This window comes from Somniosus microcephalus, chromosome 8 (genome assembly GCF_052327205.1).
Source record: "Somniosus microcephalus isolate GS21.2 chromosome 8, FLI_Smic_1.0, whole genome shotgun sequence".
Lineage (NCBI taxonomy): Eukaryota > Metazoa > Chordata > Chondrichthyes > Squaliformes > Somniosidae > Somniosus > Somniosus microcephalus.
Window position 1 is genome coordinate 195437159 of NC_140994.1, and position 25007 is coordinate 195462165.

A 25007-nucleotide genomic window follows, 5' to 3' on the forward strand; every position below is an offset into this window, starting at 1 on the left:
TACCTAGTCTGGCCTATATGTGACTCCAGACCCACAGCGATGTGGTTGACTCTGAACTGCCCTCTGAAATGGCCTAACAAGCCACTCAGTTGCAACAAACTGCGACAAAACACAATAATAAGAATAAAACCGGACGGACCACCCAGCATCGACCTCGACTTCTGCACCGGCTACGGACATGGCAACGGCACACCCAGCCCAGTCGACCCTGCAAAGTCCCCCTCACCAATATCTGGGGACTTGTGCCAAAATTGGAAGAGCTGTCCCACAGACTAGTCAAGCAACAGCCTGACATAGTCATACTCACAATCATACCTTTCAGCCAATGTCCCATACCGTCCCATCAGTCTACTCTCAATCATTAGCAGAGTGATGGAAGGTGTCATTGACAGTACTATCAAGTGGCACTTACTCACCAATAACCTGCTCACTGATGCCCAGTTTGGGTTCTGCCAAGACTACACGGCTCCCGACCTCATTACAGCCTTGGTCCAAACATGGACAAAGGAGCTGAATTCCAGAAGTGAGGTGAGAGTGACTGCCCTTGACAGCAAGGCAGCATTTGACTAGATGTGGCATCAAGGAGCCCTAGTAAAATTGAAGTCAATGGGAATCAGGGGAAACTCCACTGGCTGGAGTCATAACTAGCACAAAGGAAGATGGTTGTAGTGGTTGAAGGTCAATCATCACAGCCCCAGGACATCGCTGCAGCAGTTCCTCAGGGCAGTGTTTAGGTCCAGCCATCTTCAGCTGCTTCATCAGTGATCTTCCCTCCAACATAAGGTCGCAAATGGGGATGTTTGCTGATGACTGCAGTGTTCAGCACCATTCACAACTCCTCGGATAATGAAGCAGTCCATGCCTGCATGCAACAAGACCTGAACGATGTTCAGGCTTGGGCTGATAATTGGCAGACAACATTTGCGCCACAGAAGTGCCAGGCAATGACTATTTCCAACAAGCGAGAGTCTAACCATCGCCCCATGACATTCAACGGCATTACCATCGCCGAATCCCCCACCGTCAACATCCTGGGGGTCATCATTGACCAGAAACATAACTGAACCAGCTACATACATACTGTGGCAACAAGAGCAGGTTGGAGGCTAGGTATTCTGTGGCGAGTGTCTCACATCCTGACTCCCCAAAGCCTTTCCACCATCTACAAGGCACAAGTAAGGAGTGTGATGGAATACTATCCACTTGCCTGGATGAGTGCAGCTTCAACAACACTCGAAGCTCGACCAGGACAAAGCAGCCGCTTGATTGGTACCCCATCCACCACCTTAAACATTCACTCCCTCCACCACTGGCGTACTTGGCTGCAGTGTGTAGCATCTACAAGATGCAGTGCAGCAACTCGCCAAGGCTTCTTTGACAGCACCTCCCAAACCTGCGACATCTACCACCTAGAAGGACAAGGGCAGCAGGCACATGGGAACACCACCACTTCGAAGTTCCCCTCCAAGTCACACACCATCTTGACTTGGAAGTATATCGCCGATCCTTCATTGTCGCTGGGTCAAAATCCTGGAACTCCCTACCTAATAGCACTGTAGGAGTACCTTCACCAAATGGACTACAGTGGTTCAAGAAGGCGGCTCACCGCCACCTTTTCAAGGGCAATTAGGGATGGGCAATAAATGCTGGCCTTGCCAGCGATGCCCACATCCCATAAACGAATTTTTAAAAAAGTGAACTGCTCTGTCCTTAATGGTGTCGAGCTTCTTGAGTATTATTGTAGCTTTACCTAAACAGAAAAGTAGTGGGTATTCCCTCACAGTCCTGACATCAGTCTTGTTGATGGTGAAGAGGTTTTGATGGGTCGGGGGTGAGTCACTTCTCACAAGAGTTACCAGACTCTGCCCTCCTCTTGCAGCCATGGTGTTGATATGGTTGGTCCAGTTCAGCTTCTGGTCAATGGTGACCTCCAAGATCCTGATGGTGGGGAAGTTGGCAATGGTGGTGTCCTTGAAATGGTGCACAATTCACCAACTAAAGGGAGGAGGAGCCTCCATGAATATCCCCATGGTCAATGATGGTGGAGCCCAGCACACGAGTGCAACAGAAAACACTGAAGCATTTGCAACCGTCTTCAATAGCTACATAAATGTCGTGGCTACTAGAGCATGTCAGAAGCTGGGTATTAAACAACCTCCTTTTCCTCTCGTCTTTGAACGTGCTGTCTCCTCCCAAATCTGTGCCCATCTTTCCTGCAATTCCTTGTTTGAATCCCTCTAATCAGGTTTCAGCCCCCGCCACAGTACTGATATGGCCCTTATCAAAGTCACAAATGATATCCTGTGCGACGGTGACTGTGGTAAACTGTACCTCCTCATCCTTGTCTGCAGCCTTCGACATGGTTGACCACACCATCTTCCTCCAATTTCTCTCCTTCGTCCAGCTGGGCGGGACTGCACTCACCTGGTTCCATTCATATCTATCCAGCCGTAGCCATAGAATCATCTGCAATGGCTTCTCTTGCTGCCCCCCCGCCAACGTTACCTCTGGAGTCCCCCAAGGATCTATCCTTATCTCCCTCCTATTTCTTATCTACATGCTGCCCTTCAGTGATGTACGAAAACGGAACATCAGGTTCACTGTCGACACGCAGTTCTATCTCAGCATCGCCTCTCTCAACCCCTCCACTGTCTCTGATTTGTCACACTGCTTGTCTGACATCCAGTATTGGATGAGCAGAAATTTCCTCCAACTAAATATTGGGAAAACCAAAGCCATTGTCTTAGGTTCCTGCCACAAACTCCGTTCCCTCGTCACCGACTCCATCCCTCTCCCTGGCTACTGTCTGAGGCTGAAGCAGAGCATTTGCAATCTTGGTGTCTTGACACCGTGATGACCTTCTGACCACCTATCTGTTTCATCACCAAGACTGCCTACTCCCACATCTGGAACATCACTCTACTCCGCCCCTGCCTAAGCTCATGCTGCTGAAACCCTTATCCATGCCTTCGTTACGTCTAGACTTGATACTCGAATGCTGTCCTGGCCAGCCTCGTTCCGCGCTCCCCCCCCCCCCGCCATCTTCCACCCTCCATAAACTTGAGCTCATCAAAACTTCTGCCCGTATCGTAACTCGCACCAAGTCCCGTTCACCGATCACCTCCGTGCTCACTGACTTACATTGGCTCTCGGTTCTGGAACGCCTCCATTTAAAAATTCTCATCTTTGTTTTCAAATCCCTCCATGGTCACGCCCCTCCATATCTCTGTAACCTCCTCCAGCCCTAAAAGCCTTAGATCTCTGTGCTCCTCCAATTCTGATGTCTTGCGCATCCCAGATATTAATTGCTCCACAATTGGTAACTGCGGCTTCAGCTGCCTAGACCCTAAGCTCTGGAATTCCCTCCTAAACCTCTCTGCCTTTCTACCTTTCTTTAAGACGCTCCTTAAAACTTACCTATTTGACTGTCCTGATGGCTCAGTGTCAAATTTTGTTTGATAATGCTTTTGTAAAGTGCCTTGGGATGTTTTACTATGTTAAAGGTGCTATATAAATGCAAGTTGTTATTGTATTCTGCGGCGAGTGGCTCCCCACCTGCCTCCCAAAGCGCCTCTGCCATCTACAAGGCACAAGTCAGGAGTGTGATGAAATACACTCCGCTTGCCTGGATGAGTGCAGCTCCAACAACGCTCAAGAACCTCAATGCCATCCAGGACAAAGCAGTTCACTTGATCGGCAGCCCATACACCATCTTAAACATCCGTGCCCACTATTGCTGCAGCGTGCACTATCTGCAGGACGCACAACAGCAATTCATCAAGGTTCTTTGGCAGCACCTCCGAAACCCGTGACCTCCACCATCTAGAAAAACAAGGACAGCATGTGCATCGGAACACAATCAACTCCAAATTTCCCTCCACAAGTCGCGCACCAATCTGACTTGGACAGATATCGCCATTTCTTTGTCATCGCTGGGTCAAAATCCTGGAACTCCCTACCTAATCACTCTGTTGGAGTACCTTCACCACATGGACTGCAGCGGTTCAAGAAGGTGGTGCACCACCACCACCTTGGGGGCAACTAGGGATGGGCAAGAAATGCTGGCTATGCTAACAACACCATTCCCCGAGAGAGGAAATGGCTCGACTTTGTCTTGTTCAAAATGGTCAGTATCTGGTGTAAATTTTACCGCACTTGTCAGCCCAAGTCTGGATATCATCCCGGTCCTGTTGTAGACTGGCATGGGCTAATCCTTGTGATTGGTATTGGCTAGTATGTAAACTTTATCATTAAAAAAAAATTGATCCTGCGATGTTAATATGCATCCTTATACGTTCAACAACTGTCCACTAATGTAATGCTTTTGGTATTTCCATTTTTTATATATACCTTACTTAATGCACTGTGTTTTCCTTGATTTTTTTTTTCCTGTATTTGTGACATATTCTAATCACTAACTATTTTTCTATTGAAACTTAAATTTCTAAATATAAACATGGGAAACCCACAAACTATAAAAGTAAAATAAAAACAGAAAATGCTGGAAATACTCAGCAGGTCAGGCGGCATCTGTGGAGAGAGAAACAGTTAACGTTTCAGGTCGATGAGTAAAAGTAAGTTGGTCAACATGTACTCTACAGTCAGACTGGAGCCATACTGAAAAGTAATTGTGTATCTTTAAATCAATTTTTAAAAACTTAATCACCTGCTTTTATCAGCTTAGTTTGTACATATGGTGCAAACAACACATTACAATCAACTATTCCGCACAAGTCAGCCCACTGGGATATGAATCCTATCTCTGGAGTATAGTCTAGCTGGTGTTCATCCCTTTGCGACATACTTACTATTTTTTTCCTTACTGCTACCACTTCTAAGGGAAGGAGAAAACTATATCTAGTGGTCCATTGCTTTGTCTGGGCATTCATGGTTTATAAGCCAGGCTTCAATTGCAGCAGTTTAAAACTAGTATGAGCTTCAGCAAGACCTACCCAACACATATCAACCTGCCTGCCTTGCACAGTCAGTTAAGACTTTGCAATGTAACTCTGCAGCTTTTCAAGGAAGATTGAATAGAACCAGCTTTAAATTTGAAATTGCCATGACATACAGTTTTCTCACTAGGATTTTAATGGAACATAATGGTTTGTGGAATTTTCACTAAGGCAAACTAGCTATTTTTCATCCAGATTTTAGTGAAGTATAATGGTGGGCATCTGAAATATTTGTTTCATATCTACTTGAATTGTAAAGAAACACCCAGCAGTACAATTAGATTGTGTGTTTTTAAACTTGGGTTGTCTGTGAATTTGTTCTGAATTGTACACCAGTGTAAAATATTGGTAGCAGGAACAATGTGAAGTGATGAATTAAGCTTCACACAGGGAACCTTATACAATATTGAAGCACAATGTTTCCTATAGGTTATTGATATCCATGTGCTAAATAAGACTAGTGGCAGCTCTGGCATGGATGGCTGAACCTGCAATATTGGGGTATTGTACTGATCCAGGCAATGCAGTATTTTTCTAGGCATGTTTCTCTTCCCATTCTTTGCAAAAGATTAAATGACAGTGTAAGTCTGGTCTAGGTCTTTGTCTAAAAAGCTTGGACAAGATGAGCAGAGATTAAGCTAAACACACTTAAGGTGTATGTTAAAATAACGTTGCACTGCATTTCAGTTATAAGTTGATGAACTCTGCTTCTATTGGGACCAGTAGGAGATTCTGATTGTTGGGCCTTTGTAAACTCCGTTTCAGATGTTTGATTCCAGCGAAGGATGCTAATTAATTTCATTGATTGTGGTAAAAGCATATTTGACAGCATGCTCATTCCTCTGAAACACTAACTTACAGGCTCTAGTGCAAGATCTGGACCAATTTGCATCTTTGGCAGGGTTGATTTTTTTCCTCAAGACTAGGGTATGTAGGAGGAAAGCTAACTCCTAGAAGTCAGAAGTAGCTACAATTCTTTACTTTTCAGCTTGCCAACTGCCCTTCAGGGTTACTCGCTTACGGCTGCAGCGCAGGAGAGGTACCTGGGGTTTGCTTGTAAAACACACAATGTTTATGACCAGTGCTGCAAAGCCATAAAGAAAGTGAATAAGGTTTTAAGGTGTTAGGACAGTTAAATATTAAACTAGATATACAATGTTTGCCTTTTAAAAGGCTCTGGTACCCTACATTGATTATTGTGCTGATTTTGGTCCCCTCACATGGTGGGGATATCAAGGCCCTGGAGAAGGCCAATGGGAGGGCCACCAGATGAATCCCAAGTCTCGGCTCTTGGTTATCAGGACAGGCTCAAGGTACTGGGGCTTTTTTCAGTGGAGAAATAGACTTCTAAAGGGACTTGATTGAGGTCTTCAGAATTATGAAAAGAATACATTATAATGTGATTCTGAAAGCCTTCCATTTGTCATCTGCACTGCAGTTATTACCTAATTCAATCCATCTCACTTAAGTCTTCTCTCATTCTTGCAAATTTAGCTCTCCTGAAATGTGGCACTAAATAGTAGTAATTTGACCAAACAACTTTAACGATACGATCATGATTGCCCAGGTGTTTTTTCCACATTAAGATCCAATATCATCTCTGGATCACTGCTAAAGATCATCAATGATTTTTCCCAGTATTCTCTCCAACATGTAGTGAGACACATCATCATTATTATTATCCACATATATTTCAGCTCTCTCAATACTTGGCTGACCACTGAATAATTAGTTAAAATTCTCCCATTGCACATTCACTGCTTTAGTTCTGTAGCCCTTTTACAAAGTACAGCATTCTGGTCAGCACCCTGACCTGGGGCCTATAAAAGCAATAAAGAAATAACTTGTATTTACATAGCACCTTTCACAATTTTAAGATGTCCCAAAGCACTTCGTAGCCAATTAAGTACTTTTGAAGTGTAGTCATTGTTGTAAGGAAACACGACAGTCAATTTGAGCACAAGGTCCCACAAGCAGTAATGAGACAAATGACCAGATGATTTTTTTTGTGCTGTTGTTTGAGGGATAAATATTGGCAGGACACTGACAACTTTGAAAAGTGCCATGGGATCTTTTGATTCCGTCTTGAGGGCACAGACGTGTCACCCACAGTTTAACGTCTACCTGACTGACTAGTTCTCCAATGTTGCAGCTCTCCCTCAATACTGCACTGGAATATCAGCCTAGATTATGTGCTCAAGTTTCAAGTGGGGCTTGAACCTGCAACCTTTTAAGAGCGTAAGAAATAAGAGCAGGAGTAGGCCATTCGGCCCCTCGAGCCTGCTCTTTCATTCAATAAGATCATGGCTGATCTTCGATCTCAACTCCCATTTCCTGCACTATCCCCATATCCCTTGATTCGCTTAATATCCAAAAATCTATCGCTCTCTGTTTTTAATATACTCAACGACTGAGCCTCCACAGCCCTCCGGTAGAGAATTCCAAAGATTAACCACCCTCTGAGTGAAGAAATTTCTCCTCATCTTAGTCTTAAATGGCCGACCCCTTATTCTGAGACTGTGACCCCTGGCTCTAGACTCCCCAGCCAGGGGAAACACCCTTCCTGCATCTACACTGTCAAGCCCTGTAAGAATTTTCTATGTTTAAATGAGATCCCCCCCCTCACTCTTCTAAACTCTGGAGAATATAGGCCTAGTCTACTCGATCTCTCCTTGTAGGACAATCCCCCCCCATCCCAGGAATCAGTCTGGTGAACCTTTGTTGCACTCCCTCTGACAAGTATATCCTTTCTTGGGTAAGGAGACCAAAACTGTAAACAATACTCCAGGTGTGGCCTCACCAGAGCCCTGTATCATTGCAGTAAGATGTCTTTACTTTTATACTCAAATCCTCTTATAATAAAGGCCAACATACCATTTGATTTCCGAATTGCTTGCATGTTAACTTTCAGTGATTCATGTACAAGGACACCCAGGTTGTTCTGAACACCAATATTTCCCAATCTCTGACCATTTAAAAAAAAATACTCTGCTTTTCTATTTTTCCTACCAAAGTGGATAACTTCATATTTCTCCACATTATATTCCATTTGCTATGTTCTTGCCCCACTCACGTAGCCTGTCTATATCCCCTTGAAGCCTCTTTGCATCCTCCTCACAACTTACATTCCCACCTAGCTTTGTATCAGCAAACTTGGATATATTACATTTGGTCCCCTCATCCAAATCATTGATATAGATTGTGAATAGCTGAGGCCCAAGCACTGATCCTTGCGGTACCCCACTAATTACAGCCTGCCAACTCGAAAATGACTCGTTTATTCCTATTCTGTTTTCTGTCCATTAACCAATCCTCAATCCATGCTAGTATATTACCCCCAATCCCATGCGCCCTAATTTTGTTTAATAACCTCTTGTGTGACACCTTATCGAATGCCTTCTGAAAATCCAAATACACCACATCCACTGGTTCCCCCTTATCTATTCTGCTAGTTACAACCTCAATACACTCGAATAGATTTGTCAAACACGATTTCCCTTTCATAAATTCGTGTTGACTCTGCCCAATCCTATTATTATTTTCTAAGTGCCCTGTTACCACGTCCTTAACAATAGATTCTAGCATTCTCCCTACTACTGATGTCAGGCTAACTAGTCTGTAGCTCCCTGTTTTCTCTCTCTCAATTACATAGTGGGGTTACATTTGCTACCTTCTAATCTGCGGGAACAGTTATGGAATTTTTGGAAGATGACAACCAACGCCTCCACTATCTCTATCGCCACCTCTTTCAAAACCCTAGGATCTAGGCCATCAGAACCAGAGGATTTATTGGCTTTCAGTACCATTAATTTCTCCAGTACTATTTTTGTACTAATACTTATTTCTTTCAGTTCCTCATTCTTGCTAGACCCTTGGTTCTCCACTATCTCCGGGAGGTTTTTTGCGTCTTCTTCCGTGAAGACCGACACAAAGTATTTGTTTAATTTCTGTGCCATTTCCTTATTCCCCATTATAATTTCTCCTGTCTCAGCCGGTAAGGGACCCATGTTTACTTTTGCTAATCTTATCCTTTTTACATACCTATAGAAGCTTTTGCAGTCTGTTTTTAATTTCTCTAGCTTACTCTCTATTTTCCCTTTATTAATTTCTTGATCCTCCCAATCCTCAGGGTTATTACTCATTTTAGCAACATTATAAGCCTCTTCCTTTGATCTAATACTATCTTTAATTTCTCTTGTTAGCCATGGTTGGACCATTTTTCCTGTGGTACTTTTATTCCTTAAGGGAATGTATATTCATTGCGAATTATGAATTATTTCTTTAAATGTTTGCCATTGCTTTTCTACTGTCATATCTTTTAATCTAGTTGCCCAACCTACCTTAGCCAAACTCGCGCCTCATACCTATGTAGTTTGCTTTGTTCAGTTTTAGGACTCTAGTTTCGGACTTAAGTACACCGCACTCAAACTCAACATAACATTCTATCATATTATGATCATTGCTCCCCAGAGGCTTCTTTACTACAAGGTTATTAATTAAACATCTCATTGCACAGTAGTAGATCTAAATTAGCCAATTCCCTCGTATGTTCCTTGACATACTGATCTAGAAAACTATCTTGAATGCATTCCATGAACTCTTCCTCTGCACTATTTCTGCAAATTTGGTTTGCCCAATCTATATGAAAGTTAGAGCCCCCCATGATTACTGTATTACCCCTTGTTACATGCATCTCTAATTTCCTGATTTATACTCTGCCCAACACTACAACCACTGTTAGGCGGCCTATAGACTACTCCCACTAGTGTTTTCTGCCCCTTGTTGTTTCTTAGCTCCACCCAAATTGATTTTGCATTTTGTTTTTCCAAGCCAAGGTCCTTTCTACTGTCTTTATTCCCTCCTTTATTATTAGGGCTAGCCCTCCTCCTTTTGCATTCTGCCTGTCTCTTCTAAAAGTCAAATATCCTGGAATATTTAGTTCCCAACTCTGAAACCACGTCTCTGTAATGGCTATTAAATGAAACCCCAGTTTAACTCAGTTGACAGTGCTACCACTGAGTATAGGCTGACACCTGGGCAATCAACTCTTCCATGCAGCTCAGTATTGCCCCTCAATAACAATTAAATATTTCAGAGCTACATTCTGGGTCAGTCAACTTTCAACTGATTCAAATCATCCCTCTGAAAGGCTTGCCTTTACCTGAAAATATTCAATTGTCCATTTGGGTGAGCTTTTCCTTTCTGCACAGATTCTCCAACCACTCATTTGGGCCAACAATCCTGGTGTTCCCCTCTGATGATGCTGCAATGACGGGTAAAAGGCCAAGGGCCACTATTCTGGCACCTTTATTTATCATCCAAAGATGTGCGGGTTAGGTTGATTGGCTATGATAAATTGACCCTTAGTGTTAGGGGGATTAAATACGTGGGGTTACGGGGAAAGGGTGGGATATGTGTTGGTGTAGGGGTTACGGGGATCGGGTGGGATATGTGTCGGTGCAGGCTCGATGGGCCGAAATGGCCTCTATCTGCACTGTGGGGTTTCTGTGATTTCTGTGATAATCATAAGAGAACGCACTTTTTATATCCATAATATTGGTTCCAACATGTAAGGCAACAACAGTTCCCTTGCTCTCATTTTATTAAGTTGCCCATCCTGCTGTGAATAGCCTCAATCCGAGCACCTGCAAAGCACATGCCTGTCTAGAAATACTATTACTTTTCTCATGAAAAGAAACATTCCCCTTAGAATTTTTAGGATGTATTTTTACAGAAAACACTGGAAAGCTGTTTTGAAAGAATTCATTTAAAATTAATAATTGAATTCATCAACTTTAAGTGGCAAGATATGTCGCACCTATTTGGTGGTATTGTCAAGTAAAGCGAGTTATGTGCACTGATTTTGCAACCACTAAATTTTTTAGTGACAATTTAAGTGAAAACTTTGTGGATAAACCATAATGCCAGCATTTTCTGTAAACCAGGGATAAAGCTGAATTTATTTGATGCAAGGAGGCATTCATACAAGATATACAATATATTTACTGTATATATACTTGTTCTTTGAGGTTGATTCATAAATAACTAGTTTAGAAGTTAATTTCAAATCCTATATCTTCACATTCTATGATAAGTGAAGCAGCTCCTATTGAGCATTGTGGAGCTTGTTTTCTGATGTCTTGAATCAGTTTGCTCAATTAGCTCCATGTAGAAATAGAAAAAGAAATCTAGGATAACTCGTACTTTCAAGCTTATTCCTGATTTTATAATTGCATTTTCGTATTCGCTTCATTTAAGGTGATGGCTCTCTTATTTTTCTAAAATTTGTATTTTGAAAGAGAAAGGAGGAGTATTGACAGTCTGGTTCACAGCACTATAAAGAGATTTTCAAAAAAGTAAACATTTTGAGAGGGTAAATAATTATTTTCATTTTTTTGTGAATTAATAACAAGGAACCACAGACTCAAGATCGTTATTAGAAGAAGGAAGTTGGAACAATTTTGCCCAGACTTTTTTATATTGGAACATGGAATGGTTTGCTACAAGTGGCTAATTAGACGATTAAAACCGTTAAAGAAAATAACTTGTATTTATATAGTGTCTTCCACAATCTCCGAATGCCCTAAAGCACTTCACCAATGAAGTGTTTTTGAAGTGTAGATATTGTTGTAATGTAGGAATATTAGAAGGCAGTTTGATCATTGAACAGAAGAACAAAAAGTGGGGAAAAAGCAGGCAGGGAAATAGGATTAGAATAGATAGTTCCAGTTAAAAAGCTGGTACAGGCACAATGGGCCAAATGGCAACCTCCTGTGCAGTAACTTCTTTGTTGTACAAGAGTATAAATATACAATTAATAATACATATGCTATGTTTTTCACAGTGAGTTCCATGAGACTCTTAACATGAGAACTCTAAACAATGTGTCTTATGAGCACATTAGCTTTTCTTATGGCTCCTTCACATGAAAAAATAGGTAGTAATACAGCTCTGGATAAGTATGCTTGGGCTACTGTCTGTGTCTACTCTGCTTTGTATTGCTGATTTTCATATGCTGCCATCCCAGTTACAGCAAATCCTCTGCTCCCAACCTCAACCCAGGAATGCCTCTGCCTGCCTCAGGCTCCAGACTCTGCTGCTTCCAGTTGGCAGGTAACAGAATAATGAGGTTGCTGCATCTCTGGTTCAACTTGTCTCTTGCATCCTGTTCTAGCTTCCAGTATGTCCAGTGCAGCTTTTGGCCCTGCACTGTATTCCCTGCTTGACTGCTCAGTTCACCTCCCCTTGTTTCATTTCCTAGTTTGCACCCTTATGTCATAGTCTACATGATAGCAATGCCACATGAGGTCGACCAGTAATATTTTAGAAGCAATTCATCATGCTTTAAGAATCCATTGGAGTTTTTTGAGGGGGTAACAAAATTTGCAGCTGAGACTTAGCTGAAGTAATTGGATACTGTTTAAATGCCTCGTATTTAATTTTAAGACTCATTGGATTAATTGAAAGTTAGTTGCTTGGATTGAAAATGGTCTTGGCAATATAAAAAAAACACATGGTGTTAATGGACAAGTGAGAAGAGGAGAGAAAAGACAATGACTAGGAAGTTCTTCTGGGTCTCCTCTTTTACATTGTTCGCAAACAAATAAAGACCAACATACAACTTGTTTAAAAAAATATGTATTTATGTACAGCTATATCATTTGGTGACCAAGATGTAAGAGAAATTGATTAACAGCAACTTGCATTTATGTATATACCTTTTTAATGTACAGGTTGAGCGTCCCGAATCCGGCAACCCCGGGACCGAGGCTGAGCCGGTTTTCTGGACTTCGGAACGTGTTTCTGATATCCGAAGTCTGAAAATATCGCAACCTGAGCTTGTGCGTTTCTGGACTTCGGACATCAGAAACACGTTCCAAGTCCGGAAATGCCTGGGCCCAGGTTGCGGTTTGACAGTGTGTCTGGATTCCAGAACATTTTACGGATTCCGGACGACCCTGCCACCAATCGCCCCGGATTCCAGAACATTCTGGGTTCCTGAACTCTGGATTTTGGATGCTCAACCTGTATTACAATGTCTCAGGTGCTGTGCAAGAGGCATGAGGCAAAGGGACATTGAGCCAGAGAAGAGATTAGCGGGGTGGTCAAAAGCTGGGTCAGAGAAGTGGGTGTTAAAGAAGTTGTCAAAGGTGTCTTGCTGAATGGGCTTAGTGGATTTAAAAGTAGGACCTACGTGGATGCATGGATGATTTTTGGACATGACAATCTTAAATTATGAAGAAGGACTTCAGAAATGTTGGTTCAACTCCCTCAGGAGATTAAATATGTTGTAGAGAGAGAGAGTCCATGATTTTGTAAATTGTACTGAATCTTTTAAAAGGAATGGACCAAATAGCCTATAGTAATTTCATGCCTATGTTACATTCCTTCAGGATGGGCTTAAACCTGACCCATTTCTGTCCTCTGCCTCCTCCTCTTTCTCTTAACCCCCCCCCCCCCCCCCCCAATTGCACAGAAAAGGAGTCGAGGCTCTGCTGTTGGGTGGGAGTAGAAGAGAAAGGTGTGAGGGATGGTAGTCGAAAATCTATCTATGAAGAATTAGTCCTAGGAATGAATCTTACAACTAATAGAACAAGATTTAAATATACTGGTTTAGAGGAGTTAGGTTTTTAATAGTGGGTTGTGGTGACGCTGCTAAACACTTTGAGCGCTCACAACACTAAATGGAAGCAGGATTTGGGTCTTGTGGATGAGTTGAACACTGAGTGGGTACATGGGGAGAGGTGGGAAAAGAAACTAGAGAGAGATAAGGGTTCGGGGTAGGGCTAGGAGGGCCTGGGGGAAGGTTTGGTTTGGCGGGCAAGTGGAAGGATGGGGCGGTAGCTGAACAGATTAAGTAAAAATTGATGGGGCAGGAAGAGGGGTTTAAGGAGACATTTGGTAGTGCAGCAAAGATGCTGGGGGGGATTTGCTCTCCAGACTGATCCTCGAGTAGTGCGAGGTATTGGCAGAGAATGTGGCCCAGTAGTGCTTGATGTAGTTCAGCCAAATTTGCTGAAAGATCTCTGGTAACTCAGGAAAGTTGGTGCTCATTCTGCTTGTACAGTCGGCAACTCTTGGATTCACTTGGAAAATTATTCTCTGCCAGATAGTGGCTTGGAGTACTATGCATTCTTTCATTAACTGTTCAAATAGCCTGCTTTGGTGCTGCTACCCACCAAGCTGCTCTGAAGATGTAAGCCCTTTTTCACAACTTTGGTATACTTCTGTTTTGTGTGTGGCGGTTGACTGGGGAAGACTTACTGCCTTAGCAAAGGTACCCTTGGAAAGAAATTCAGCTTCTACATGAGCTTTTTCCCAGCCAACACTTATAATCTGCTTTTGGCTTCTCGATGTTGTCTCCTCTGGAAAAAAAAATAGGTGTGGTCCACAATGTGGCCTTGTGTAGCATCTCAGCAGCCCATATGGTTTATCTTTGTGATAGGGAGTCACAAATTATGTTCCTTTTTGGCAATGATGGTAATATCCCATTAAAAAAAAATGGGGAAGACCTAACTAAAAGGAAATGCGTAATCTAACATTTTAGGGGAAGTGAAGAGAAGGAAAGAGTTTCAACATTTGTGAATTTAGCACACTTCAGTCATGAGTGAATAACATCAGGCACGTATTTCAAATCTTACCCATGTTTATTTTAGGCATTTGTTGGCCATGTAAGGCCATCAATTATGTAGTTGCATAGGCTAGATAAATTTCTGGTCTTCTAAGTCTATAATCCAAACAAGTTTAAAATTAAAAGGCTTTTTTCAAAAAAATATTATTGAGCTTTTAAGTAAATGGCAACCATTGGTTGTCTGGGGAACATCACTTATTCCATGTTAGAAAATACTTCATAACTTGATTTGAGTTATATGGCCTTTCTCATTCAATGAGTTTTACAAGATTCAATAGTTGCTCATTGAATATTTGAAGAAGCTCCATGTAGAAAAGATTCTGCTTCAAAGGAACAAATCCCATACCATTAATTAAGAATAAAACTTAAAAGCGAAAATTGGTTCTCGTCTTCATTGTCCCTGTTGGGTAATCTGTTGAATTCCGTTGTTGTTGAAAGAATTACTGTTAATATAAGTATGTATTTAAGTTCCTGGATAATTTGTTCAGAAGTTTATTGCTCAGACAGTTGGGGCGGAGGGGGTGAAGAAAGATATGCTGGGAATTTGTCATGCCAATTCACATTTCTGATATTGTATGCCGTGAGATGCATGTCTTTCATTAGTCCTGATTTGGCTCCGAATCTCTCAAACCCTTAGAGAACAAGATTTTCACAGTTATCCATTGTAAGTGTTGTAACTGTACCATAAGCAGATTCAAACAACATTTACAGAACTATTACTATGCATCTTAATCTAATTTTTAAAATCTAAACCTTGTGCCCATCTACTTAATATATTTGCTTTGGAACTTTGAAATGGTTAGTTTCCATTGTATTGAAGATGTACTGTAGATGGCCATTAGTGTTTTTCCCTGTTTATTGTAATGCTGAAACAAGTAGGACTTCACTTCAACTTTTTTTCTGTAAATATTGAGGAAAAACAACTTTAAACTTTTTATTAAAGTGTTCTCATAGCCACTTAGCTCTGCTCCTCAAAGATCACTGTATATGATCTGTACTTTTTAACCAAATTTGATCTAATTTGTTATGGACAATGTTGTGATTAATGTATTGGCGCGTGGCTGATAAATTGGCTTAAATTTGAGTACTTATTTTTGCCATTTTTAATTAATGCTACTTTATTTTCATGAGCACTAAGTTTCTTCAAATCAGTCAAGCCATTTTTAAAATCTTCTGAATCGAACAGTCAAAAGCTGGCAAAACTAAGTTTTCAGAAGTAAATACCTCCTGTAATTTGACTAAAAGGGAAGATTTGATCTTGGAGCAATCCGATTGCCAGGTGGAGGAAGTATTAATTCTGGCATTAAATCGGAGTGCATATGCAATGACGTGTTAAGCATAATATCAGAATAATGTATTAATGTAGGACTGTAGAGATAAACGTTTCAAAATTGGTAGATTTCACACACCTGCACTGCTCCCAAACCAGCCCCAAAATGGAACAAGATTGGTCTTGAGCTGAATGCCCCATTAGTGAAAGAGTAGTAACTTGTTTTTCTGAAAGGTGAGAACCAGATTCTTGCCTTGTTTTTTCAGTGTGTACACATTCTTCTGCACTACATATTTTCTAAAGTAAGGAGTTCAGGTTAAATATATGAAGTCATTCTACTTATTTTTTTTCTTTTTCCTCTCCTCCTGAAGATTCAGAATGGGAAGAGATATATGGTATGTGTATATTTATGGTCTGTTTGCCCATTGCCTTGATTTTTGTGTTTGCTGTTTGTGTGAAGATGGTGGTTTTATAGTTTTATTTTTTTGCCCCCAGTGCATTCGTTTTCTGTTGCATGTTTTATGGCATTCAAAACAGTATGCGAAGTACATTACAATTCTAAATTCAAGAAATATAAGCAATGAGTTACTAGTAGCATGTGCTTTTATAGCCAAGCTATTTTCAAGTTTGAGGTAACATCTTTTTAGTCTTTTTTTTAATATGGAGGGAAATTCCTTCATTTCATATTCCTCTCGTAGTTTTCAACTTTAATCACAATAAATATCCGGTTAGTGGCAGAATTTTTTGACTTCCTGGATGAATGATTTGAGATAATATTGGAGGAGGTTCTATGACACTGCTTATTACACACTGTTTTGGTGTACCATGATGTTCAGAAGCATTTGACTTGATATAAAATGCATGTTACTTTCTTTTATTTGAACAGCAAGCAAGATAATCTGTCCGCTTGATGCAATTACCCGAGACCATGCTTTTAGAAAAAAAACACTTGCGATTGGAGCATAAGGATTACTATGTGTCGCATGTTTTGACTCAATGATTTAAAAAAATTAATTTTTCAGTGGCTTGTGCTGCAGATACTTTGGTCTAAGCTCTAACTTGTTAGGTAGCATTATAAAACCTTAAAGCATTTCAAAATGTAATCGTTCCTTGGGGTGTAAGTGTTTGAATTGTTTCTTTGGCATGGTGGGTTGGGTATGAATTATGCTTTCCTAAATATGCCTTTATGGTGGGACTATTTAAATTAAATTTATGTGTTTGCTGAAGCATGTCTTTTTAAAACAAAAATGGAGCGCAAATGCCTGAGTTTATTTTCATTTCATAATTTATGAACTATTTTCTCTTCCTGTCTGCACTTTTTTCACTTGCTACCCCCCCCCCCCCCCTTTCACTGGTTGGCATTCTTGCTGGTTTTCCTTAGTGTAGATTATATTGCCCTCTAACACTTGTGTGCCATGAGTAAAAAACTAGGTGGAGCCTTTTAAATTGGACACTGTTATTGATAAAATGAATAAAATATTTTTTTTTCTCTAGTCACTGGACAGCTAGAGTTTAATATTACTGACCTGATTATTTAGTTCCTTTTTGTGTGTAAAGTATAGGAGCTTCAAAGCCTTAGTGGTCATCAGTGACGTGATTCAGTCTAGGTAATCCAGACCACAGAGATCTCTACAGTCCACCAATGCTGATGCATTGTCATCTGACTCGAGACTTCTGGATAATTTGAAGCAAATTTTATTTCAGCTGGGACAGACAGATTTGAGGCTGGACAACTCTGACACACAAAATTGTAACTCTATGGCTGAAAATTATTGCAGTAGTCACTAAATGTTGATATAAAGGAAACGGCATTCCAGGATTTGGATGGTATTTTGATCAGAGGCCATCAAGTATTACAGTGATGTGCAGGGCAATAGACCTTTGGGAGGCACAGTTACCAGTTGAACTGCTTTAATACCTGTATGCTACCTGTAGAATAGTGTTGTTTATAAGTACCTGTTTAATGAGAGCTCTGCCAGTTACCAGTTGAACTATAGAATTTATTTCTTTGACTGACATAAAACAACTTTTTACATTTTGTTTATGATCCACCTAACGTTCTGGCTAAGTACTTTTTTTTTTAGAGGCAAGTACATACCTATCAGTCCAAAAGTTACAATACAAGCTCTTGGAGCTCCGCATTGCATTTTGTTTTTTAAAGCGTGGCCGGACAATGTAAACCTAGTGTTACAAAGTATCCTCGTGCAGTATGTTTGTTTGTTTATCATGAGTGTTGGTGAGGTTGGTCTGTTTGGGAATTAATTCCACCGCACCTTCCCCTCGCCCCAGTGTTTTTTCTCAAAAGGTGAAAAAGACTGGTCTCTTCAGAGACTGTCGGCAGTTTCATGAATACCTGCAATAAGGACCTGCTGCACTGGTTCCTTTGCCTTATGCCTCCATTTTGCAGAACTAAATGGACCTGCAGAGGGCTCAATGGAAGAACCTGGTGAAAACGGAAATTCAGGAAGATTTAGTTAACTGTTAATACTGTTTACTTATAGTTACATTTCTTAAGATTTTATTTTATCAGCTGTTCTCTTCAGGCCCAAATTGTTGCTTGGTTTAACTTTTAATTTTATTCCCTGCTTCTGCCTTCCAATAAAATGATTGGGAAAGGAAAAAAATTAAAGGAATGGGCAAAAATATAAGTTAATAATGAAGAAATGTATTCTAATCACACTCAACCTTTATCCCTAAAATATTATTAGGGGAACAATCCCTAGGTAACAAGTGGTGTCAAATCACCTATAGTTTTCACACACTTGCTAATGTAATGTTTAAGACTGCACATGTTGGCGGCCATGTTTCCCTACCTTACAACAGTGATTACACTTCCAAGTACTTTGTTGGTTGTGTAGCTCATTGGGGTGTCCTGACGACAGCAAAGATGCATGTTCTGTTTTTCGTTTTACCTCCATATAAGGAATGGGAGTATACAATTAGTGCAAGACATTGAAGGATGTAGATGAATAAAGAGTTCTAAAGGTTTCAAATACATAATTCCCTGAAAGTATGAGTGCAGGCCAATTAAGCCGTGAAATCAACCCTATAGAATTTTGGATTTAGAGGCATAGAGCACAAGAGTAAAGAAGTAGTGATGAGTTTATACAAAACACTGGTTAAACCAGAGAGTACGGTGTGCAGATTGAGTCCCCCATTCTAGGAAGGACATTAAAATCATAGTGTGTACAACATAGATTCACCAAGGTAATGTCAGCGATGGGGGAAGCTATAGTTATGAAGGGAGATTTGAGATACTGGGATTATTTCCACTAAAGCAGAGAAGGCTGATGAGATTTAATAGACGTTTTTTAAATTATGAAGAGAGACATTTTTGTTTGATTGTCGAGTCAGTAGTGAGAGGTTATCGATTTGATTTTTTGATGGGGAGCAAATGATGTGCTGGGCCATGAGGTTACTGGCTGTAGTGATGCACAATTCCGCTGCTGCTGATGGCATACAGTCCCCCCTGGATGCCCAGTTTTGTGCTACTAGATCTGTCCTTAGTCTGTTCCACCTAGCACGGTGGTACTGCTACACTACACGGCACAGAACTATCTCCTCTGTGTGGAGACGAGACTTTTGTCTTCACAACAACCGTGCTGTGTGGTCGTCTCTTCTGCGAGTGCTAGCATGCAGAGGTGTGCCTGCCACAGGTAGGTTGGTAAACAGGAGGTGAAGTTGGTTGCTTCCTATTGTTGGTTCCCTCACCACCTGACGCTGACTCAACCTTGCAGCTATGCCCTTTAGGATTTGATCAACTTTTTTGCCACAGGGTATTGTTGAGGCGAAAGGGAAATGTGAAAAATATTTGAAGCAGGGGGAGATACAAGCCTATGAGAGGAACAGCAGGGATTAGTTTTTAATTAACTTAGGTAAGAGCAGGCATGGATTTATGGCCCAAATGACTGCCCCTGTGATGTAAAATTGTATGGTTCTATATCCTCCCATTGAGAGCTTGAGAGGACTGAAAAAGCATCATCCACATGTTCTCATGGTGTTTTCAGTGGGAATAGAAAGTGCAGATGCTGTTGGTCCCTTGCTAACACAATCAACAAACACACAATTATTTATCAAAATAAAGTGTAAAATTAATAGCAATTCACAAATTAAATCGGATGTATTAAAATACAATTGTCAATTTTTTGGAAGCCAATATTGGTGTCAACTAAGTAAACTTAAAACTAAACTATTTTCTGGTACTTGTCTGTGTCCAGTTATTTATCATCTATCCAAGTGTAATGCAATTTTAAAAATGTGATCTGAAATACCCTTTTCACATTTTCAAACTTTGCTAGACTAAATTATCCTGTTTTTGAAAGAAAGAATGCTTTCTTGCCAATTTCTCATCGCTCCTCTTTGCATTAACTTCTTGTGGGTATGGTTCCATTGCTGCCAGTCACCCTTGATGTGTAGTGCTGTCAGGTTACTCGGCTGCAGGGAAACCTCTTATTTATCCTGGCATCCGTACATGCGCCTTTCCAGCAGCAGTTCTTGTACAATTTTCAGCATTGGGAACCCTGACTGACGTTCCCCTCTCTAACCCAGGGATACTGAATTTAATTTTGGCACCATCCTGCTGCCGTGGCTGGGATCAGCCAACTCAGCACAGTGGGAATGGAACCTGGGAACTAATGGTCACCATGCCTCAGGTACTTGTGGGATAAATTCACTGAACCATCATGATAGACTACCCTAGAAATATCTCTAAATGGATACCAACAGTGTTCGGTGTCATTTAAAATGGTAATGTCAGAAAACTGTTTTGTATCCATAACTTGTTTTGGCTCAAGCACATACCTCCTCATTCCTAGTAATTGGGATTAATTTTGTCTTGTTGCTAAAAATGTCAGGACAGTAATTGAAGATTAGGTTCAGATCTGGAAACAGTTCACCCATGTGTGGGGTGAGGGAAGTAAAGAAGACACTTTTTTTCTGTAATGGCATCTAAGGACCTTTTTATACCTGGGATGTTTGGAGTTGAGACAAGTTGGGCAGAATGGAGGAATTTTTATTATTCAAGTGGCCGAAGCTGTACTGGGATTGTTTGATGCAGTTAATAGGTGTTGATTTTAGGGTAGAAACACAGTCTTGAATCTTCGTTTTTCCAGTGTGCTCTGAAGCTGAAAATTAAACTGTGAATCTTCAGTTTTCCCAGCAACGTCACTAGACCTGGAATTCCTTTGTCTTGTGGTTACAAGGTTTGCTTGGTTGAAATTGATACATTTTGCAAGCTGCCATTTTTGATTCCAAATAGCTTTATGGTGGTTTAGTTTGAAAGTTCTGCACTCCAGCTTTCTTGCACCTGCTTACAGCTACTCTCTCTGCAGGGTTCTCTTGACATAAATTCCTGAATAGAAAATGTTTGGCATATTCCTCCCTTGCATATAAATGCAATAAATTCTGTGAATTGTCATTGAGTATATTAATTTACCATAAGTAGTATGTAAAATAGCGCTGTATAAATCAGACATTGCTCATAATTTATCTTTCTGATGCACTCTAATTTTGCGTGTAGTCTTCATCCTGAAAGTTCTTTAGTATTAGTTAGAACTCAAGGGTAGGTACACCCCTTTTCCTAAACAGCATTTTGAATTGTCAAGTGGGAGGATACTTTTCTACGTCTGACTCAGCTGCTGCAATTATTACAAAATTAGAAATCTGTTTTGGTAGAGCTACCTCACCACTTGGGGCCAGCAGGCAGCAGACAATCTCACGCTATTTCTGATCCTCCCAACTCGCTAACTGGGATCTGAAGCAGGGAAATGTGTTAGCGCATAGTCGCAACACTGCAAAATTGATATTTGTAGTATTTACAATGCTAATGAGTTATGATTCTGTCGCTCTAAACAAGTAATGAGTAAATTGATCAAAATACTGCTTTTAGACTGAGTACTGAGTAAAATCTAATGAGACTAATAATTTTTATTCAATGGTTGGCTCCACCTTTTGAGTTCTATATTTAAAAAAAAAAAAATGAATTGATTTGTAATCATTTTTGACGTTGCACATGTAGGCAGTAGAAATGTTGGATTTGCAATTGTTTTGCAGGTCTAGAACTAGATGTTAATTTGCTTTTGAGAATGTTAATTTCACTACTGAGATTATCTATTTATGTAAGTAGCAGAATGTTGCTGCATTTCTTGCCAAATTACTTTTAGCCCAAGAACAGCATCAGCTGACCAATGTATTTATTATAGCTGTGTTTGGATAACATCATTGAAAGTCGCCGTACTATACAATGGCCCATATGGTAGAAGTAAAGAGGAAGAAAAAAGATGTACATGCCAAAAAGATCTAGTTGGAAATGGATTGATTGATACTCCGACACATCCAATTTAAAATTCTTATCTTCGTATTTAAATTCTTTAATGGCTTTGCCCTATCCTATTTCAGTAACCTTCGGCAGCTCTACAAATCCCCCACGCCCACCCCTTCCGAACTTGCCATTCCTCCAATCCTGGCCCTTTTGTGCATCGCATCCTCACCTTCACCCCATCACCGTCAGCCGTGCCTTCACCCACCTCTCCTCCACGTTCTGGAATTCTTTCCCTAAATCCCTCTGCTTTTCCAATTCCCTAACGTCTTCCTTAAAACCCACCTCTTTCACCAAGCTTTGCATCACCCTTCCTAATATCTCCTCCTTTGGCTCGGCCTCCATTTTATTTCTGATTACACCCCTGGGAGGTACCTTGGAACATTAAAAATGTTAAATAAATGCAAGTTGTTGTGCTGTGAATGATGCTGAATTTTACGGGCAGATCCAAGCTGAATTGTGGTGGTTTTACCATTGCTGGTGCATTCAATTCACGGCTGATGCATGTAATTCACTGTAGCCGTCCTAAACTTTTTTGCAACCAATTTTCACCTAGATGGCACACCACTAATCACTTCTCGATAGTTTTCCTCATGTCCTGGTTATGTTATTGCTGAGATTCAGTGCTGCACTGACATTTGAATTCTGTAACTAAAACTAGTGTAACTAATATGCCATGCAAGCCATCATTATAGGTAAAACTGCTGCAATATAGCTTTGGACTGCCCATACTATAATTGCAATCTGATTTAGGCAACTGGATTCTGCACTGCATTATTTTCTGATTTTTTTTCGTCATTGTGGTGCTGCATGGTCCATTTTGTATGTACACCATAAAGTTTGGAGGGAGTGAGTGGTGCAGTCTAATTCTGACCTTGATGGGCATGACCTGCATAAACCTGTACTATGTTAGTTCCTTGCATTTAGTCAGGCCATAGTTTTGTGACCATTTTTGATACTTTTGCCGTTGCCGTAGTTGTTCATGTATTCTTGTTGAATAAACACATTCAGACAAGAATGCATGTGATTAGTACCGGTTACTATTTAGCTCTTGATGATTGGTTTGTTTTTGCTCCTATGGAAGCTTCTTGTGCTCAAAATGTGATTTTTCTAGTACAAATGAAAATCCTAAGTGGCGTATATACCTATTGGTAAACTTAAGTTATAATATAAATTGTCTTCAAAGTGTCATATATGCATGCTCTTTATCTCCATGTACTGTGGGATACTTTTTGGGTGTTCTGAAAGAAATGATAAACAGAAGGTGCTGTATATTCAGGCACCACATGTAGTTTTGTACAATGACAAGAAACTTGAATGGAGAGTATTCAAATAGAAAAGTCTAAAGTCAGTCCTGACTAAAGTTCTTGTGGCTGGGTTGGAAGGAAGAGAAAAGGGGAATTGAAGCTTTCTCCTTTCGCTCAAGGGAATTAGAGGCTAATGAGCTTTACAAGCTGATTGACCTCCCTGGTTGGTTTGTGCATCCTGAAACTTTTCCCTCTTCTCCATCTCCTCCCTGCCCACCGCCCCCCCCCCCCCCCCCAAAAAAAAAAACTGTTTGGAGGTTGGATTATACCTGAGCCAAGAATGCTGTAGAAGTCATTTCTGGGCAGAATTTTGTTCTTTTGTTGACTGGGCTAGGTGATGCCCAAAGCTTGGTAGCATGTTGGGTGTGGCTCTGGCAACACTCCTGCCTGTGAGTCAGAAGGTTGGGGATTCAAATCCTATTCCAGAGATTTGAGCACATAATCTAGGCTAACACCTCAGTGTAGTACTGCGGGAACATAGGAAGGGGAGTAGGCCATTGAGCCCATCAAGCCTGTTCCACTGCACTGTCAGAGGTGACGTCTTTCGGATGAGATGTTACACCGGGGACCTGTCTACCACCTCGGGTGGATGTAAAAGATCCCATGGTACTATTTCGAAAAAGAGCAGGAGTGTTCTCTTGGCCAATATTTATCCCTCAACTAATATCACTAACAGATTATCTGGTCATATTCTCATTGCTGTTTGTGGGGGCTTGCTGTGCGCAAATTGGCTGCTGCATTAAAACAGTGACTGCACTTCAAAGCTATTTTGTTGGCTGTAAAGTGGTTTGGGACGTCTTGAGGTCATGAAACGCACGTCCTGAGGTCGTGAAAGAAGGTCTTTGTATATAAGCTCTTGATTTTATTTACTTACTGCGGTGTGGAGCTTTCTCACGTTATTGATACTTTGCCAAATGATAACTTGTATGGTGTTCTGTCATTTTAAAAGGACAGGCATGTTTTGCTTTACATGGGTGTCTTACCATTTTATTTTTATTACATGTGGAAAAGGGTTAGTTCAAAGGCTGCTGTTCTGCATCATTAGACTTGCTCCATCACCCAAGGATGTTTAGTTTAAGATCTATTAATTTATCAGTGTGCCTAGGTAAAGGCTGTGGTATCTCATTCCTTTGCCATCTACCTGATTCCAAAAATTCTAGTCCTTTTTATGTTCATTTGGCTGAGAGTTTTGCTGGGAATAATAATTTAACAAATCTGTTTACTTTGAGTACACGTCCCAATAATGCTTTTGGTCCAATCACGCCATTTCTAGCCCATAAAGTCTCGTTCTCCTCTTGGTAATAACTAGCTAAAAGATGCTTTTTTTTAAAAAAAACTAAAACTACTCCCGTACATTTTTTTTTTAATGTTGACTTCATATTTTTATTTTTTAGTATTTCTTTTTATTGAAGCTTTTTCACTCCTTGCCAATGCCTGGCAGCTGCACCCTTAACTAGTGCTTACGGTGTTAGCTGGCCACCACTTAACTTATGATTTTTATGTGGATTATAGGCAAAGAAATTAAATT

The 25007-nt window shown here is 40.7% G+C and overlaps 1 protein-coding gene across 15 annotated transcripts in view; it reads left to right on the top strand.

Annotated features, from left to right (window-relative positions):
• ankhd1 (ankyrin repeat and KH domain containing 1) overlaps positions 1–25007 on the top strand; it is a 170232-nt gene that overhangs the window by 46204 nt on the left and 99021 nt on the right. For 10 of the 15 annotated variants that reach the window (XM_085995510.1, XM_085995499.1, XM_085995503.1 and 7 more), the window contains exon 3: positions 16228–16251. The exons of the other annotated variants lie outside the window; for them this stretch is intronic. In XM_085995510.1, coding sequence (XP_085851636.1) covers positions 16228–16251 — 24 coding nt within the window. The remainder of the gene's footprint in view (positions 1–16227; positions 16252–25007) is intronic. 15 annotated transcript variants of the gene reach the window in all.